General features: G+C 39.5%; 2 protein-coding genes across 2 annotated transcripts; one reads left to right on the top strand and one right to left on the bottom strand.

Annotated features, from left to right (window-relative positions):
- Positions 1 to 6850: 6850 nt before the first annotated feature.
- On the top strand, positions 6851 to 9209 carry LOC102713873 (rac-like GTP-binding protein 7). Its single transcript, XM_006647142.3, has 7 exons — positions 6851 to 7219; positions 7362 to 7449; positions 7852 to 7961; positions 8053 to 8116; positions 8201 to 8265; positions 8482 to 8547; positions 8898 to 9209. The coding sequence occupies exons 1-7, from the start codon at positions 7010 to 7012 to the stop codon at positions 8997 to 8999; spliced, it is 705 nt and encodes a 234-aa protein (XP_006647205.1). The 5' UTR covers positions 6851 to 7009; the 3' UTR covers positions 9000 to 9209.
- A 596-nt stretch (positions 9210 to 9805) lies between these two features.
- Positions 9806 to 14319, bottom strand: LOC102713597 (OPA3-like protein). Its single transcript, XM_006647141.3, has 4 exons — positions 13988 to 14319; positions 13326 to 13460; positions 12809 to 12895; positions 9806 to 10377 (listed from the first exon to the last, which is right to left on the bottom strand). The coding sequence occupies exons 1-4, from the start codon at positions 14114 to 14116 to the stop codon at positions 10228 to 10230; spliced, it is 501 nt and encodes a 166-aa protein (XP_006647204.1). The 5' UTR covers positions 14117 to 14319; the 3' UTR covers positions 9806 to 10227.
- Positions 14320 to 21119: the final 6800 nt, after the last annotated feature.

Below are 21119 nucleotides of genomic sequence, written 5' to 3'. Positions count from 1 at the left end.
AAGCTACCGAATGATAACCGGTCTAGCGAATATTTAGTACTCTCTACCGAATGATAACTGGTCTAGCTCCGTATCATCATAATCTGGTGGGTGAGCTAAATTAAGCTGAAGGCTATGGCTTCTCTTGCATGCAGGAGTTCGCATCCACCACAAAAGATGACTCTGTACATAAACCTGTGGTCGTGTACCCTAGTGTCTGCCACCGGGTAGACTACGTTCGGCTTTATCTTATCTTACCTTAGACTTTTTTTTCCTACAAATACTTCATGTACTGCTAAATAGTGTATTTTTATGAAAATTTTCTATAGAAAATTGTCTTTAAAATCATATTAATCTATTTTATAATTTTTAATAATTAATAATTAACTGCTAATATATTACTATGTTTTTCTAGCACCGGACAATTAACCTCTCATTCCCTCATGCCGAACGTGGCCTTTAGTATTGTTATATAGCGGTTGAGGTTAAGTAAGGATACGAGATGAATTTTGTAAGACAAAGTATATGTTTTATTATTAAACACTTGTGCAATTTTCTCTAGTCTGCATATAAGAAACTACAAATTTGGTGTCACGAGAAAAGGAATACTTTTGATGCTGTTCCATCTTCTTTTATTATTGGCTTGCAAATTTTTTCTAAAGAAAAATTGCGATAGTAACAGTTAGGGGTGGGTGGCATTTGGTTAGGACAAAAAGAAAATTCAGTCTTGGTCTTTGGTATTTAACAAAATTTCAGTCATTTGGAACGATCGAACTTGAGAAAAAAAAATAACGATTGAAAAATTTTGGTTCCAGTCTTGGTCATGACAAAAAAATCAACAATAACTTTATAGATGCAAATAAACCACAGAATTCTTCAATAATTTCATAGCATAAAAATAAAAAAATCATCAGCGCAACCAAGCGAAGAGGAATGCAACAGATGCCTACCCATGGGGTGTAGGGATATGAAAATCAGGGTTTACGCCCTTGTTGGTTAGAGGTTGCATTTGCGCTTCTTCGCTAAATTTGGTCTTTTGCTTAACTGATGGGACTAACGGATCGATCAAATAAAGTTCATTTTTCAATGTGTGAGACCGAGTTCGGTCTAGTCTTCTCAGTTTGTTGTTTTTTTCATGCCACTCCTAGTAACAGTGCAATATCAGTGGGCCAACTATTATGGATTCCTTAATAAACCACGATGGAAGAGCTTAATTTATTTCATGGGTTTATGAGCTTACCTCAAAATTTTTATAGCATAATTGTTTCATAACTAAAATGAGGTTTATCTAAAATGAAACTTAATCACGCTAAAGCTCAGCTAGTTTTGTATCCAATATTTGAAATAAGTATTACTCCCTGCGTTGAAGTATATTCGAGGGTGGAAGTATTAGTTTTAGAACTCCTAACATGAAATAAACATGTTCAAAGAAAGTACCGCTCCCTCCCTTTTACTCACCCCTATAAAATATAAGTATTTCTATATCTTTCTCCCTCTGTTTTACTCCCTAGTGATAAAATATAAGTATTATAGTTGTTTAAAAATATTAAAATTTGGTCAAAAGATACCTTTTTAAGTCACTTTAGTGGTTACCTTTTAAATTCAAATGACTCATATTCCCTTTCAAGCTTCAACTGGTGGGTAATCGTTGACGTATAATAACCATATAAATCAGTCCACGATAAAAAAAATAAATCCTAGAAATACTTATATTTTAAATAGTGGATATTATTCAGTGTTTGTCCTAAGTCAAAACTATTTAGGTTCGATCAAGTCTATAGAAAATATAATAACATTTTCAACACAAAATAAATATAGTATAAACAATGGTGGATTTAATTAAACTAGTTTGGTGTTAAGAATGCTAGTGTTTTTTAAAAAAATTTGGTTAAGTTTGTAGACATTTGACTTATAACAGATCCAAAATAAACTTATAATATGAAATAGTGAGAGTGTTACATTATATCTATACTATATAAAAGAAGCTAGTGGTGGTGACAGTGAATCTGTCACCACCACTAGAGTGGATAACATGTGGGCCCCGCGTGGGTCCGGACAAGGTGGGAGGAGGACTTCAGTTGGAGAGGGAGCGACACCGTCGCCGTCGCCATCACCGCGCGGGGCGCCCTCGTGCCGCACCGCGCCGCCACCAGCCACCCCGCCCTTTGCCCCCGCCCCGCCGCCATGCGCCGCTGCCAGCCGCCCTCCTCGCTGGCGTGCCCCCGTGCACGTGCCTGCTGCGCCACTGCTGCCGCAAGAGAGAGAGGGAGGAAGGGAGCCGACGCAGGGGAGGGAGGGAGGAAGTGAGTGAGGGGAGAGAGATGCGAGTAGGGTTAGGGTTTTAAATGGGCTCTGTGGGATTTTATTTTTACTGAGCTCATTTTAAAGTTTATAATGTCTCTTTTTTTTATTTGTATTCTATTTTTTAAGAAAAAATAACCAAGGATTACATGTGTCAGCTACCCTCACTTAATAATATTTTTAAAATATAAAATCTCGTTGCAAAGCACGAACGATTTCCTAGCATACTCTATAAACATCATCAAAGTTGGAACCTGCATGTGCATCTATTTCGCACGCATGCAGAAGATCCGTAGGCGCAGAAGATATTGGCACCATCATAATTAACAAGGCAATTGATGGATCGGGAGCGGCTGGCACTATCTTGCCGCAATTAACCAACCAACCAACCAACCAACCGGCACTTAACCATAAAGTGATCGATCAGCGAGAAGCCGAAATCCATGGATAATACCCGTAGCCGTAGTAGATCGAGCGAGCCGTTTCCGGCCGTGCACTCAAAGCAACAAAGGAGGCAGGTTGCAGCACCAACGATATCAAGTCGGCAGCAGCTAAGGGGGTGTTTAGGTGGCAACTTTTTTTTGAAAAGATGTCACATTGAACGTTTGACCGGATATCGGAAGAAGTTTTTGATCATGAATGAAAAAAACGAATTTCACAGCTCAGCTAGAAACCGCGAGACGAATTTTTTGAGCCTAATTAAGCCGTCATTAGCACATGTTGGTTACTGTAGCACTTATGGCTAATCATAAACTAATTGAGCTTAAAAGATTCGTCTCAAGATTTATTCCATGACTGTGTAATTAGTTTTTTGATTTATCTATGTTTAATGCTCTATTTAAATATCAAAAAATTCGATGTAATGTTTTTAAAAAAACTTTTGGGGTCCTAATGCCACTGCCAGCTTTGGTGCTAGCACCTACTATCATTGTGCGCAACCGCCGTCCAAGCTACCTGTGTCATCCACCGGCTGCTGTTGTGCTGTGCCGCGTTGTGTGTTTGATGCAGGTGTCAGTCAGCAGAAATGCAGGGAAAAGATAGGAGAGGAAACTATATATGTCCTGACATGCATGCATCAACTTTACCCAGCATGCAGTACAATGTGTCGACTGTTCGGTTTTGGAAGGAGTTTCATCTTGGATTTTCATTTCTACTTATACTTACGAGTTAATATTTTAATTTTTAACCTATTTAAATTTTATTTAGATTTTTTTATTATATTTTATTTTTAGCCTTAAATTTAAATTACTAAAAACATATATATATATATTTTATTTAATTATTTCTTGTTTGCAATTATGTGTTTGGTTTTTTTCTAAGAGGTAATTTCGTTCTTGCCTTTTTTCGATCTCTAATATTGATTTTATCTTTTTTTAGGGTTTTCATTTTTACCCCTGTTTTTTTAACTCAATCAAAAGTTTGCCCTTCTTTAGGATGGAGGGTACTAATGGTATTAAGTCAGCCGTTAAATTATCATTTTACCCTTAGTCGGAAATTCATTTTTATCATTGTATCTTTATCATGTATGGTTTGCCTTCCGTTCTAAATTACATCAGTATATATATATATATATATATATATATATATATATATATATATATATATATATATATATATATATATATATATATATATATATATATATATATATATATATATATATATATATATATATATCAACAAAAACACTATTAAGAATACAAGAATATAAAACAAATTTCTGACTAAGGGTAAAATGGTAATTTAAAGGTTGACTTAACACCGTTAGTACCCTCAATCCAAAAGAGGGGTGGACTTTTGATTGAGTTAAAAAAAATAGAGGTAAAAATGAAAACCTTAAAAAAGAGAGGTAAAATCAATATTAGAGATCGAAACAAGGGCAAGAATGAAATTGTCCCTTTTCTATAAATCCAAACAATCACCTATTTATGCATGGTTAGGCAGACGGGCATGAGTTCTCTTCTGGTAGCTGCTACGAATGTGGATTTGATCGATAGATAGATTTACGTATAGCTAAAACGTGTTATAATATGAAACAGAAAGAGTACCAATTATGTTACATTTTCAATCAGTTAACTTGTCACGTGGCTCATTTTACCGGTTTAATACACCCTATAGGATGCTAAAAATGTGCTACTCTCTCCGTTTTTTCGTAAGGTAAGGTGTTTGATTTTTTTGGTTGCAATGTTTGACCAGATGCGATCCCACGTATACTCTTCCGGGGTCCTCGGACCCCGGGTAAATTATTCGATTGTTACTAAATTATATCATATTAATTAGTATATAAGTATAAAAATAGATAATTAGCATGTATTGGACCCCCGGTAATTTTTGTTCTGGATTCACCACTGTGTTTGACCATGTGTCTTATTCAAAAAATTATGGAAATATCATTTATTTTGCTTGTGACTTACTTTATTATAGAAAGAACTTTAAACACGACTTGTCATTTTTTATATTTGTACTAAATTTTTAAATAAGACGAATCGTCAAACGTTATAACACAAAAAAGTCAAACATCTTATATTATGAAATGGAGGTAGTACTAGTTACTGCTTTTTTACTAATATCAAGCATCTTGTTTTAGGGATCCACTATCATAGGTCGACTAAAATCTTTGCAAATTAAATATCCAGTATTTCTAAGAGTAGTGCTTGGATGCTTTTACTAATATCAAGCATGGCTTTCAACATTTTTTAAAGCACATTTCAAAGGGCAAATAGTTTAAAAATTAGTGGATTTGAATTCGTCACTTTCATTATTAGCAGAAGGCAGTCCCACATCTAACATTCCAAATATGCCCCTCTGTTCCTTGTTAAGGACAATGAGCAATCCCCCTCCTAAAACGGAGCAAAACCTAAAATGAGTATACCACCAACTTTTTTCCATGGTTCTTGAAGAGGTACTGTGGTTATGTCACTTTGCGGCATTAATTTGTTTGACCTCTTGCATCACAATAACATTAAACTTTTTTTACTCGAAAACAATTGGAGAGGTTTCTGCTGTGAAATTTTAAATAAATGACGGTTTATGTATAGAGAGAAAGGAATAAGCTAGCACAAATTTATGCGTTAACTTGTGAATAATATTAGAGAGAATCTACTCTAGGTGAGTTTGTCCTAATTTACAATTTGCCACTGAGATAATCTCTTTTCATAATATATTGCCGAGTGTACATACAATATACCATTGAGCTAACGATATTTTTGGTAAAAATACCCAAAATGCCCTATAGGCATATAATGGTTGACAAATGATTAGCCCGATAGTTTCAGAAAATTATAATTTTTTTTGTGTGGTCTCCTTGCATGACATTGATGTTTTTATATGTTTCAAGATTTTTTTCAAATGGTCTTTTTTTTTGTGTGGTATGGGAGGAATAACTTATACAGACGATAATAGCCTATAATAGCACAAAAATATTTTATGTAGCATACGAAAGATGATTTACATTAATAAAAGCAACACAAAAAATATTCTATATATGTAGCACACAATATATAAATTATACTTTCATAAGAAATAGTAATTGAAAAAATAATACAACTTACACGCAAACTTCCGCATGGTGTAAGCTGGTTAGAAATATTTATTCTTTTTAAATTATAATGGAATAAATTAATTGTTAATATTGTATGTCCATAAGGGCATTTTGAGTACTTATGAAAAAAAATATTGATATCAATGGCATAATGTATATTGTATAATTGGTAAACATGGCGGTACTAGAAAGGGGCAATGTAGTGGCCAATATTCATTGAACGGAAATACATTTAATGACATAAAGTAGATTATCTTGTAATTTAAGAAGTTGGTAGATATAACTCCATATATATTATTTAATGGACGTGGCTATATTTTAGACCATATGGAGAGAGTATATACTACATTTCTAGTGGTGGTGGACGGTGGTAGTCAATCTGTCACCATTATCAACTTTCTATTTTTCCATATATCTTGTTTTTTATATACTCCTATAAATATTTTTAGTGGTGGTGGACGGTGTCAGTAAATCTGCCACCATTACCAACTTTCTATTTTTACATATATCTTGTATTTTAAAAGAAAAAAAAGATTATGGATCTCATATGTCAACCAGTAAACTAACTCTACATGTTCTAAGAAGAAAAAGAGATCGATAAGCCCACATGTTAATGACAAATATATGTAGTAATTAAAAAATCATACATAAAAAAATATTAATAACATGTTAATAATTCTATTTAAAATGAAACCTACATGTAGGATGCTAGTGAGTATTAAAACCCTCGATCACCATAAAGTATGTATTGAAACCCAATTCCTTGGGGACGATCACTACATGGTTTAGTTGAGACGCAACCCCCAGCTCTATTGCTTACACTAATGATTAGTTGTGCCTTGTCAGCATAATCACGCGCGTTATTGGAAGACCGATTTGGTGGGCCCAGCTAGCGGTGTGAAGCAAGCATGCACAGAATCCCCATCATCAGCAGTAGCCTCGCCTGCCTCCCTCCGCTCAAAGATTACGTACATGAGCTGATTATAATTGATAGTGAGCTGAGACACCACAGCACTAATTAATCAGCCAACAAAATGCCCACTAAGGCCAATCTGTCCTCCCCTCTCCTTGGCTTGCTTTGCTTTCCCCTTTATCCCCCGCAGGTAGCTGCCATGCCATGCTTTGAGTAATTGCTAAGGCCGTTTCAGACAGCCGGGTACATGGCATGGCACCAGTAGTGAGTGGTACATGATATCAATATATATGTATAGGATACCCAACCATCACTACTACTACCAGTTCACCAGCAAACCTAACCCAAGCAACCAACAAGTCTCTCTCGGTAGGCTTGGTGTGGCGATGAGCACGGCGAGGTTCATCAAGTGCGTCACCGTCGGCGACGGCGCCGTCGGGAAGACCTGCATGCTCATCTCCTACACCAGCAACACTTTCCCCACGGTGAGTTTTCTTGCTTGAGCGTTTGGCTTCTGCTGCTGCTGTATATGTATGTATGTCTGAATCTTCAGGGTTTTCTCATATTGGTTTCTTTCTTTCTTTCTTTCTTTCTTTCTTTCTGGGTGGTTTGGTTCTTTTGGGGTAGGATTATGTGCCCACGGTTTTCGACAACTTCAGCGCCAACGTGGTCGTCGACGGCAACACGGTGAACCTTGGGCTCTGGGACACTGCTGGTATGTGTGGGATTTCAGAAAAGTTGCAAGTTTGTTTGCCTACTTCAGTGTTTTTTTTTTTGGGGTCAAGTAATACCTGATGTAGAAGAGAATCCGATTTTATAGATTCTACCATGGCATGCTATATTTCGTATTTTCATCACCCTTGGCACCTATTGTTAGTTTTCTTGGAATGCCAGATATTACAGAAAGGACCAAGAAGGTCCACAGTATATTCAGATTTTCTTTATCCAAAGACGTATGTCCAGATACTTAGTTATCAGCATATCACATGCATAACCAAGCGATCCAATTTATAAATAAATCGCATCAGTTTGAATTGAAAAAAATATATCTTGAAACATTTTTCTGTGTTGAGGAAATTGAATCTATATTTTCTAACACCTTTGTTGGCCTTTTCAGGACAGGAGGACTACAACAGGCTGAGGCCTCTCAGCTACAGAGGGGCTGATGTCTTTCTATTAGCATTTTCCCTCATCAGCAAAGCGAGCTATGAGAATATTCACAAGAAGGTTACACATTTGTTAACCTCAAAAGTGATCTTGCTCTTCTCTCTAATACTTGCCTTAATTTTGACAAATCATTTTCCTTTATGTTGAGCAGTGGATACCAGAGCTGAGGCATTATGCTCCTAATGTGCCAATCGTATTAGTTGGGACAAAGCTTGGTATGATGGCCTGACATTTTTACAAACAATTCTAAAAGAAAAAACATCCCCACAAAATCTGATTGGAGCCGAATATTTGTTCAGACTTGCGTGAGGACAAGCAGTTCTTCCTGGACCACCCGGGTTTAGCACCTATTTCCACTGCACAGGTCAGCTCAACATAAAAACATAGCAAAGCAAAAATGATACGTGATTGAAATCTACAAGTGTCATATACTCAGATATGGGGGCGTGATCAATATTTTTTACGTTTCTGCTCTTGTGCACAGCACAACTATCGCTTTTGCAATCTTGCACATTAAGATCAGGATTTGGTGTGACAGGCTGACAGCAACTGAGCTCTTCCTATTGTCGTACATGAACAGGGGGAGGAGCTGAAGAGGATGATAGGTGCCGCGGCGTACATCGAGTGCAGCTCCAAGACGCAGCAGGTATGAAGAACATGGACTAGTTGGTGTAGTGGTAGTAGTACTCATATAGATTTAATTTTTTGTTAGTTCAGAGATATGGCTACCTGACATTGTTCATCCACACAGCATGTAGTATGGACCAAGCTAATGCCACTTTTAGGTAGTCCAAAGGCGATTAGAGAATATAGAAGCAACGGGAACCAAAGTACTAACCGATCATATATCTGAAACTGTCCTTAGAAAGTTCAGTAGCATGGCTACCAGAATGGTTCACTTCCAAATTGTTGGATCGGTCTGTTCAAATTTTTCATCAGTAGCAGGCACTGCAACCTGTTACTGCTGGTTCTTATGGTGATATCCCTGATCAACAGAATGTGAAGTCTGTATTCGACTCTGCAATCAAGGTGGTGCTTTGCCCGCCGAAGCCGAAGAAGAAGAGCACCAGGAAGCAGAGGAGCTGCTGGATCCTATGAGTGATGAAACAGCAGGATGAAGCATTCTGCAGGAAACCTGTATTTTTTTTTACTGTGTGGTGTCATGTTTGTGTGTTGCACATAGATGCAGTTTGGGTTAAAAGTTTTGCTGGGTCTGAATGTTCAGCTCAGTGTTTCTTGAGTACCTCTGATGATTCTTACAAAAGTGTTCCTTGGTTGGTTCAGATATATATTATCAATTATTATTTAGTCTGTAGCTACTACCTTTTATTTTTGTCTTTCCAGTACAATTAGTTGGTGAGAGTCCTTGATACTTTTCTTGATCAATTGGACTTCTGCAACCTGTATGCTTATCTCATCAGTGTCGTATGCAAAGCATCCTTTTTTTTGGATAATGAAAGCATGCCTTTTCGTTTCCTTGAAGGCCCATAGGCCATAGTTTGTGTATTCTATTGTGATGGCTGCAGGCCATGGGAGCTAACGGCCTAACTAATATGTTGATTTTTTCTCAGAAAAGCTACCAATTAAGATAGCTAAAAGATAAGCAATTGTTGCAACCAATTTGTGAGAATGACAACCAGAACATGCAGTAGCAGCTTTTTAGGTGGGTTTAGGTTTTAGTTGGTGCAAGTTCATTAACACTACACAAGGCCGTAGCAGCCTGTATCTCTCTGGATCCTTGTTGGCAATAATCAGTTTGCATAGATATTTGACACCCTGTATTTTTCTCAACATTTTGTTTAAAGCAGCTATGCACCCCTCCCCCCCCCCCCCCCCCCCCCCTCCAAAAAAAAAAGAAAAGAAAACATAGCAGAGGTAGAGGCATAATTCACCTTATGATACACTGATATGAACCACCAGAGCAATTCCTTAAAAAAACAGAGCAATGCTTTGGCAGCAATCTCCCATAGACAGGTCCATGGCATACAGTTATCTTATCCTGCGAGTTGACAACTCGCATGATCTGCCAGACAACATACACATAGCAAAATTCTGCTTTGCACTTGCCAGATGTTTCCTTCTTGGAACTGCCCTACAACCCTTTCCATATATGAGTTCAAATAGCCTCAAATACAAAGTTGCTTGAAACCTCAAGCTGTGGGGCCATTCCCATGGTAAATTGGTAGCAAAAACACAATCTACAAGGTGCATGCTTCAAAAATTTGCAGATCCATGTGCAATATAACAAACAACGCATGACAGTCATCAATTAACTTGATTAGGATGTTGTCATCGTAGTCATGTCTGTCCCAATTAACCAAAGAACTCATGAGGCCTTTGTCTGGTCTGGCTTACCGCTGCTTCTGAAAAGAACTCCAGAGAGACCTCGCGCATTGGCATGGTGCTCTATCTCGCTAAGTTTCTGCTTCACAATCTCTATCTCATGAGCCAGCTGATCCTCCTTTTGCCTCAATGCCTTCAAAATTAAGAAAAGCATTTTTACAAACTCATAACATTATAGAAATAATAGACAGAGTGGTAACACAAACCAGTAACATCACAAAAACCAAGAACATAAGATAACACGGTCACATGATGGCAAAGCACATTGACAACTGCAAGTCAAGGCCAATGATTTATCGGTACATGCTAGTACAGAACAGCTTCAAACGAGAGCCACTCATCCAAGGTAATGTTGACATCAATATGTTCTCTAGTCTAGAATTATCAATTGAGACCAAGCTTAGCAAGTCTTTGCAACAGATAATTCAGTATCATATGGTACATATAGGAATTTCACTTTCACTTGGGACTTAAGACATTACTATTGGACTTTGCGATGGTTGTGCAGGGGTAGGGGACTACTCTTCTGCATACACCACACAGATCTGTCCGGAAACTGTGGGTTGATTGGTTTAAAAAATATTATACAACTATCTTCATTTTTTATAGATCCTATTTCTTATGACCTTGACATCTCAATAGGGCAGGATGCATTTATTCCAAGCAACTCTAGCTATGCGATCCAAAGCACTGGATAAATGCCATAGAGGAAAAAATGATACTCCCTCATGTATTTTTATACGACACCGTTGACTTTTATGTTAAAATTTGACCATTCAATTTATTCAAAAATTATATCCAAATATGCAAAACCATAAGTCATACTTAAAGTTTCCATAATAATAAATCAAATTAAGGCCATGAGGCTTACTGTCCTGCCCATCTCCTCTCACAGCTTGCTGTCATCCAAGTTGCACCCCCTTTCACCCACCTCCCCTCCCCACTGCTGATTCACATGTCTCCTTCCCCATTCTACAAGTTTGAAGGATGGAAATTCTTCTATGTTTTCTCTCTACAACTTGTAGAAAAGGAAAATTACTTTGGTTTTCCTATACTCATTCATACAAACCAAATGGATTTTATAGGAATTAATCCTTTGTTATACAAATCCTTTGTTTTTTCCTCCAAAATGTATAGGCCCTTAGGGTCTAAAGCTGCAGTTTTCAAGTTTATGGACCTAGGCACAAGTTGACCACCAATGTATTTTACTCTTAAGGAAATGATGGTGTCTCCCTGTGTCTCCATGATCAATACCCTCCATTAGGTGGCAGGTTGGCAACTAAGCAGAAAAATCAACTAGGTGCCAGCTGGCTGGTCTACAAGGCGACGTAGGGGAACAATAACTGCGAAAATTCATCCAAAGCTATATTTAACATACGAGGACACTACCATTTGGTGGTGTAATTGGATTGATATCTGTATAACACTAACACACTGTCCCTTTGACACCCAATGGAAGTTTAACTGGATATAAACCTTGTTTACCAAAAGGTAGCACCTTTTGGTCACAAAATTTGAAAAAAGAAAATGAACAATTGGTCTGTTGCAATATTGCTGACAGCTCTGATACCTACTGACGGTTTGGCAAAGCCAAAGATAGCACTAGTACAGCCTTTGTTTACTTTAGCACATACTTCTAAGCTAAATAGTTTAAAAGTTATTCATGGTCAAAGTTATAAAAGTTTGACCTCAACCTTGTCCAAAACGACAAGTATTATGGAACTAGAGGGAGTGAGGGATAGTATGGATGATACCAACTGTAGCACTTTGTACTGTTGCAGCTGTGCTATGGCCTTTACAAAATACAACTCAATATGGGTAGTGCACGGTGTGTAGCATAGCTTTGGCATAAATGTATTTTTGGTTCCATAGCAACAATTCTGTACAAATGCAGTTTGGGTTTATATATTATTATTTGTTGCAAATGATTACCATAATGCCATCCTCCATATTTGAATCATTACCTCAAGAACTTCATACAAGACAGTTTACTTCAAATTTGACTGACTTAACTTCATATTTCTAAAATTATAACTAAGCATATTATGGCTCTTATATTGCTGCCACCCAATATTAAAACACTTTACTGCTGCAATCCCTGTACACACTATTTAGATTGTAATAACTCCTACATCTGTAGTGTACTTCTGCATTCAACTGTATTCAAAGATATAGCTCAGGCATTAGTTCGTTTGTTATGGCTTGCAAGATGATAGTTAATCGTGACTGCACTGAAAAATCAAGCATTAGACCTAGCCTAACGATTCTCAGCAACGTAAACAGTTGATCCCAAATCATTCCCAGGACATTGGATTGATTACTTACTTGCACACTTACATTTGGTAGATTAACCCAAAGATGGAATATCTGCACTACACAACTTGCTGTTTGGACATAGCAATTAGCTACGTGGAGAAAATTTTGGTGCTCCTATTTTATATATAGACACATAATTCAATATAGTCAATGGCTTAAAATATGCGTATTGTAACAAAGAAAAACCACAAACCTGCGAAAACACAACCCATTATAGTTACAGAACTAGTCACATCTTAGAGCTGTACCTCAATTTCATTTCTTCGAGCCTCCTCTTTTCGGGCCTCTGACCTTGCACTTCTTTGCACCTCAAAGATTACAGCAGCCCCAGCAACCTACTACACAAGGTTTGCTGAAGTTTAGTGAACGGCAAAGGTAAGACCACCAGACTAGTATATAAGGCATTCAGGAAGGCAACATTATCATAATTTGAGATTGGATCAAAGAAAATGCTTAACATAAAAACATCATCAAACTTTATAAAGAGAGCTGCATCAACATAACAGATAAAATTATGGGAATACACAATATGTGGCTGGATAATCTAACTGTTGTCATGCATTTTTATTTCTACTACAAACATACAATTTCTACCTAAAAGATACTTCCAGTTTCTGCTAGATGGAAATCACATAAGTATTCACATAAAAACTCAAGGTTTGAGTGACAGGGAGAATCATCACCTGAAAATTCAGGAAGGATTTTAGTAAAGTTCACAACCCAAAATTACAACAACGTAAAATTAAAAAGAAAGATTGTAAGTACCGAGAAAACGAAGAGCTCCCCAATAAGATCAGCAGCAGCCTGAACTGCTTTCTCCTCGTTCAAAGGCCGAATCTCAACCTGAGTCGAATGACCATATATTCTTCTCTGGATATTTGTGGAGATCCGATGATTCGCCTACAAAACCAGTTTGGTGTTCGAACTGTTACTTAAAGAAGTGAAACAAAGAAGCAGCAGCATATGAGGAGGATGCAGGGATGATAAATTGTCAAATTGTCAGCACAGTTGTTAGATAATGGTGCTCTTCTCAGATTCGGAGTTCACATCGATAAGTAGGGTAACCCTTTTTCATTTGCAATGGGCGCATAATTTTCTGATAAATCCATTTCTGCGTATCCTAATCAACAAGTATAGAAATGGCCGGGAGAAAATGCACAATACCACAAGCTACGAAATAACCTGATAATTGTGGACAGCTCGACAACAAGAAAAGCATTAAAAACAGAAATCGAAGAACACCTCTCCTAACCAAGATTTGACATGCGAAAGTTAAACACTCGGAAGGGTCACTGAGCTAGGCGACCACAAGGTTTGAAACCCTAGACTCTCCATATCCTATGGCACCGCAAAGTTTTTTTCACACGGCTGACGATTTCCATGAGCGCGTCGAAAGAACAACTTGGGGAGGGAGGGGGAAGGGGCACCTGGGCGAGGTTGATGATGAGCTGCCGGAATTGAGGGTGGCGGCTGGCCTCCGTCTTGAGCCGGATGGCGATCGGCTTCGACATCGTCTTCAGCGCCAGCGTCCCCAGCTTCGCCAGCGGAAGTATCATCTTCGGCTACTGGATGGACCCTCCTAGTCCTCCCCCTCCTCCTTCGCTCCACTTCTCGTCACGAGACCGTGGAGGTTTGGGAGATGCAGGCGCGCGGCGAGCGGCGGCGGCGGCGGCGGCGGCGGCGGCGGACGACTTCACGGCCAAATGCCGGCGTTGAGATCGGAAGTCGGGGAACTCGGGATATTGGGAAATTCTCAGGAAAATGCTGGAAAGCCTTTTTTTTTTAACTTCACACCCTCCGGTTTGACATATAATTCTCATAAGTCCAAAACTATCTCTTTATGACGCATTTGACTCTTCGAGGAATCAAAGTATCGGGTATTTTGCGAGGACTATTTCGAAATCAGTTACTCTCTCTCATTTTTTTTTAACACCATTGACTTTTTATGGCTCTTTGTCTTATTAAAAAAATTATATTAAATATTGACTATTTTATTATGATTTGGCTTATTACTAAAGTAATTTAAGTATGATTCTTAATTTTGTGTATTTGAATAAAATTTTTGAATAAGACGGAGGATCAAACGTAAATAAAAAAGTCAACGAAGTATTAACATGCCCTATGCCTCACATGAATGGAGTGGTGCTCGAAAAAGTTTCGCAAATCAAGAAGCTCGGCAGGTGGCGCCCAGCATCAGCTGACATTATCTAAGAGTAATTATGTATAATAATAAATCCTACTCAGCAGACTGAAGCATGGTCCACCTCATCAAAATCTGATGTGGAAGAGTGAGAAAGGGAGAGAGCGCATGGATCAGACAATTATCTCCTCGTCGAGCGAAATTGTGTAGCATGAAGAAAATTAGGCCTGCTTTCAGCCGGTTGCAAGCACTAAGTCGACGCTTTGTTCTTCTTTCAGGACACACTTCGTATTTATGGCTGTCCCCTTCCTCCTCCTCCTCACCTCCCCCATGAAATCGAAGTTCTCCTGTGCCAAAAATCGGTTCCCCCGGTGATATCACAGTATAAAACCCTAAATTTATTCCGAAATTGCCTCCTCCCAAATCCTGCATATAAAAATTGGTCAAGCTGCAACAAGATGAGGTGGTAATCGAAGAGGATGCGTGCGTCGGTGTCTTTGGAGGTCCGTAGCCCCTATCGGATCATCCGTCGCACCACCGTCGCCAGCTCATCCCGTCGTGCCACCGCTGGTCGCGACTCAGTCCGTGGTGCTAGCTGTCGCCGCCGCCAACTCAGCCCCTCATACGCAGTTGTCCTTAACTTCTCCTTACGGTGCCGACTTCTAGTTCCCCATTGCACCATTCCCCACCATGTTGGCTTGCCAAGTTACACCAAGCAGCAATGGCAGGTTCATCAGCCTAAGGCTCCTGGTGGCTACCTGCCGACAATGCTTCTGCATATCCTGCCCAACTTTTAAGAATGGAGAGAAACCTGATCTACAAACATTGTATGAATCCTGCACCATCTTCTCGTTTTTTCTTGTTTGGTAAATCCTGCTTATAGCTTCGTACTGTATGAATGAATTTGCTACATAATGAATTGATATGTTCTAGGCTTAATGTGCTTGCATATCAGCTACTGAATAGTTCCTGTTTTCTGATTTTTTTTTTTGGGGGGGGGGGTACTGAGATGTGTGGTTGTACAGAGATGATGTCTTGTGACCATGGGCTGTTGCTCAGGCACTCCTGGCTGCTCACCACATGCATAGTAGATTAATTAGTACTCTACCACCTAATTAACTTTGGTGAAATGGACATTTTTTCTATTACTAGCATATTACCCATGCATTACAATAGGATTTTATTAAAATATCATTAGCATGTTATTAATGTTATTTTTTGCTGTATCATCCCTTAATTACTACATATATTTGTTACTGATATGTGGGTCTATTCACTGCAAAGTTTTTTCTTCCCACAAAAAAATAGAGAGTTAGTTGACATGAGGTCTATAATTATTTTTTTCTTTTTAAAATCAGGGAGTTGGTGGGGTGGGTGGTAGATTCGCTGCCACCAGCCACCATCATTGGAAATGTTTATAGGAGTAAAGATAATTACCATGCCTTAATCTGGTCACATTGAGTTGTTTTTGAAAAGTGCATGAATGGATGAGCATTTGTGAGTGTTGATGAAATGGCCACGCAGATGTAACCATGACAGATGATTTGCACATTAAGTGTTAAATAGCTAAATATTCAATAGTAGCAAACAAAGAGTCAACCTAATAGCCCGTTTATTATATATGTGATGGTTGTTAGATGGCTATTGATGATATGGCAGTATTAAATAGTCCGCTACTTGCTAACTTATTAGCCTTGCTCTAAAAACCAGTCATACATTGATCAACTTTATTTTACATCAATAACTAAATAAAACTAGTTAATAATTAACCTTAACCTATTAAGGCCCTGTTTGGTAGGATCCTGATTATAGGTTTCAGTGTTTATGATTAAGATTCTCCATGAATCAGATTAAGGACAGAATCCGAATCAGTTTGATAGGGTATTTGGCTAAAAACAATAATTTTGGATTCTAGTATGAGTTTTTGAGATAAATTGTCAATACTACCGCTAACATAGTAAGAAATTTGAATTTTTATATATTTCTATATGTGTTCAATAATTATTGTAAGCAGACATAACTGTATGTTAAATTTTTGCACATTTAACACGTGGAAAAAACTTGTATTCAGACAAGTTAAACCACATAAAAATATATTGCATTTGCATGACATAATATATCCATTACATCGGTACAGTCATAAATTGAGTTATTACAAAAATAAACCATTATTGTATTCTTGCTATAATGGTTGCCATAATGCACTTGCTAAGTTATCACGAAAAATAAACCATTATTGCATGACATAACATAGCCATTACAGCGATACGAGATCTTTCATCTTGATTGCGATAATGCACTTGCTAAGTTATCACGAAAATATCCATAGATTTATCACTAGAGTGTGAAGTAGACATATCATATGCATTTTCTGAGACAACATGTTTTGCATATCTTTCATCTATGGTTGGACATAATCTGGATCACGACCACACCTACAAAAATACTTGTTGGATTTACAATTCTAACGTATAAAGTTATGGAGACACATTGTTGCACCAACGATCATTTCTTGCTTGTCCATGGGATATATAGGCAACTTTAAAAGGATTCACCATTTCATCTTCCACACGTCAAAGGTTTGCTCAACGACATTACGTGCACTTGAGTGACACTGATTGAAATATTCTTGCTCTCCACTTGGAGGAGGCATTTTCTCTATTCATGAACATGGTACCTTTGCATCTTGTATTGTGACATATACCCTGACCTATTTGGGTATCCAACGTCTACAAGATAATATTTACCCTATAATAAATAAATTGTGTTATATATATATATTAGAAAAATAGATGTGCATGGCACCGGGTCAAGTTAATTTATTTATGCAAATTAAAATAAGTTTTGAAACAAATTACATATCAAATCAGGAATAGTAAGTATGGTTAACATACAATTAATTTTGGAAGTGCATGTTGTATCAGAAAACTTATAATTAAAAATAATAAATTATGCTCTACATCATCAACAATTTAAATGAGATGAGTGGTCTTTCCATAATGATGGAAGATAGAGGGACACTAAACCATGTCATGTCATTTTTAACCAAGTTCTCTAAGTTCTACCTTTTTGTTTCTTTTTTATGTAAATATTTAATTTTAAACGGTGTTCACGGTAGATTCACTAGTCCGTGAACAATATAGATAGCTGCCATGTGAGCTCAAAGAACAAGGAGAAAAATGTGTTCCTATACAAAGCAGCCTTAGGTGGTGTCTTCCATATTGCATATCAGCCCCTCATATTACTATATTTATGTATAAGCCAAAATTTTGACATTAAGAATCCCTAAAGATATAAAATATTACGATATCACACCTCATCTCCCTATTCTCTCAGCACTTTCCACCCTTCTCCCATCTTCCTCACCAGCGGTCCACCTTCAGAGAGCCATCGCCAACCCTCTTCTCCTTACCTAGCAAATCGAGGTAGCTCTAGAGGCAGGGTGTCCATATCTAGCCGTGAGCGTGAGGATCCAGGCGGTCGTTGCCGCCATCCCCTCCTTCTTTGGACACCCCTGAGCTCTCGAGTGACGTTGGCTGGCGTAGATCGAGGTAGACCTGACAACGCCTTAGGAAAGCGGCATGGAGCAGTGTAGATATGGTAGTGGGCGGTGCGGACCGACACAACTGCCACCGACGGGGCTCGGTGGCTACGCGGCGGTGACCCCCCACCCCGACATCGGCTTCTCCCTGGATGTGGTTAGCCGGCTGAGCTTGTCGGGTCTGGCCAGTGACCCTGACATCGGCTCTCGCCCTACTTCCCATGGTGAACCGCTTTTCTCTTTAATTAGAATACACTCTCTGTCCTAAGCCACTTGAGAGTCTTCACCAAGACACTCTAACACATACGGGAATATGCCTTTTTCTACACGGATATCGGAGGTCCTTACCACGATGGTGCATTGTATGTGGCCACCGAGTAGCAGGTCGCACGCGCGACACCCACGCAGGCCCGACTCTGACATATGGGTGGAGGGGGGCAATGGCCTAGCGCCCAAGCCAAAAACGAGCCTATTACTCCCTTCTCGGCGAAACACCGAGAATAATATTTTGAACAACATTAATTTTAAAAATATATTTGATAATTTTTCTTTAAAACTAATACTAGATGTTCATTTTTGTAAAATACAATAGGTATTTCTCATTAACAATTTAAGGTATTCATACTATTTTAATATTTTTTTACACTATATTAGTAATTTTAATTGATGTGATTATGTCATATGGTTTATATAACGTAAAAATAGCTTTAAGAGCCTATAATATCGAGCTTGCCTAGGGTCTTTGGAAACATAGAGCTGGGCCAGCTGGCCCTGCACCCACACGGGCTACTCCGCCGCTGGAAGCCTGGAAGAACAGGACTCCGGCCAGTTGAACTGTCGGCCCGTGCAGGCGAGACGTTCGTACACAGTTTGTTTTCTCTCTCTGTCAGGTGTACGTGGAGTCGGATTCGGACTCAGGGCCTATTCCGATTGCTACTCGTCATCTCGCGTGGCTGCCAATAAATGCCGAATGAATTTGATCGATCGATCAGCATTAGCTCGTGTTGATCGACGCAGAGCAGAGGTAATCGATCGATCGGATCGAATCGAACCTGAGCTCTCTCTTGGAGTGCATGCATGGCTCAACTGCACCTCCAACTCCAAGCCGACGCCGGCGCGGCCGGCCACAGCCACGTCATCATCGAAATGCCTCAACTGGACGCGACCAGCCAAAGCGACGCCGCCGACGACCACAACCATGCCATGGAGGAGATGGCCCGGATCGACAACAACGGGCGCCGCCGTAGCTCCTGCAGCGCCGCAGACGACGAAAACCACGTGGTGATAGATATAGACGGCGGCACCATCTCCTCCTCCGACGAGACTCCCTCCTGCGTGGTGTGCACGGAGCCCCTCGAGTGGGTGGCGGTCGGCCGGTGCGGCCACCGCGCCGTCTGCTCCGCGTGCGCCGCCCGCATCCGCTGCCCGCCCAAGCCCGACCTCCAGTGCTGCATCTGCAGGACGCTCTGCCCCTATGTCGTCGTCACCAAGGTGGCGACGACCGCCGCCGCCGACGGTGAACCCAGCTTCTCTGACGAACTACCGGCGGCCTCCCAAGACGGACGGGTCGGCGACTACTGGTACCGTGCCGCCATGTCGATCGGCCTACTTCGACAACGAGCAGCAGTACGAGGCGGCGGCCAAGGCGGCATCGCTGAAAGAGCGTCCGTCGCCATCCTCCGTTGCTGACGGCGGCGAACATGGCGGCCAACATCACCGGATGCCGCCGTTCCTGATCTATTGCTTGTACACGGCGCTGTTCGGCATAGCCATCGGCCTTCTCTTCGCCATGGATGCCACAGGCTGGGGACAAACGCTGGTCATCTTGTCAAGATCTGCTGCTGTCTCGGTAGCAATAGTCTTGTGGTTCTTGGCGTACTACGGCAAAAGCCGCCAAGGCGAGCAACAGCAAGAAACATGATACACGTTGGCCTTCAATTTTTGTACGTAAGCATTGTAAATTAACTGATGTGCACGATTTCAATTTTGTCATGTTTTCGTTTTTGCAAAATTTCGGTACAATTTTCGTCTATAAAATTCCTACTTAGGAGTAGTTTTTCTATTTTTAAAGAATGAAACAATGTGAGGTTTGGTAATATTAGATATGGTAGCGATGGGTGACACATTTTGGTTTACGTCATGCCAAAGTTCACCAGTGTCGAAATTTAGATATGGTAATATGTCAATATGCCATACCGGCATATGGCGAATTTTTGAATTTTATTTTATTAAATAATTTATAAATTTAATTTTGTATTTTAAAAATTCACAGAACTAACCTCCTGCCGTCCTCTAGAAGAACGGAATGCTGATGTGGCAAACGGATACCTGGTCGAGGGGGACCATTTTGCATTTAGTCTCTTTTTGCCTTCTGTAAGGGCGGCAAGTGGGTAAATGCAAAATGGCCACATGCACCACCACTCTCTTCTATCCTGAAGACTAGAGATTGAACTCTCATAGGATGCTCCTATTAGGATTTGACCTTAAGTCTCCTAGTTAGAAGATGTGGACAATGACCACTAGGCTAAGATAGTACTTGTGATCAAACAATTATATACATTATACATATATCTATCAACCTGCGGTTGGATCGAAAAGCTCCCGAGCGTGCACGGCAATTTTGCACTTTGCCCCTATGAGGGTGGAAAGGGGCAAAGTGCAAAATTGCCGTGTGCGCCGTCATCGCCCGTCCCTAACTCCCTCTCCACCGTTTGCCACCAACTCCCTCTCCACCGTTTGCCACCTCAGTATTCCGTCCAGGGCGGCAGGAGTTAGTTTTATGAATTTTTAAAATATAAAATTAAATTTGTAACTTACTTAATAAATAAAATTATATATTCAAAAAAATCGGCATATGGCCGTACGTTACGGCAATGTT

Source organism: Oryza brachyantha, chromosome 2, assembly GCF_000231095.2.
Source record: "Oryza brachyantha chromosome 2, ObraRS2, whole genome shotgun sequence".
Lineage (NCBI taxonomy): Eukaryota > Viridiplantae > Streptophyta > Magnoliopsida > Poales > Poaceae > Oryza > Oryza brachyantha.
The sequence above is the reverse complement of the archived record's forward strand: the minus strand, read 5'-3'. Positions and strand labels throughout refer to the sequence as shown.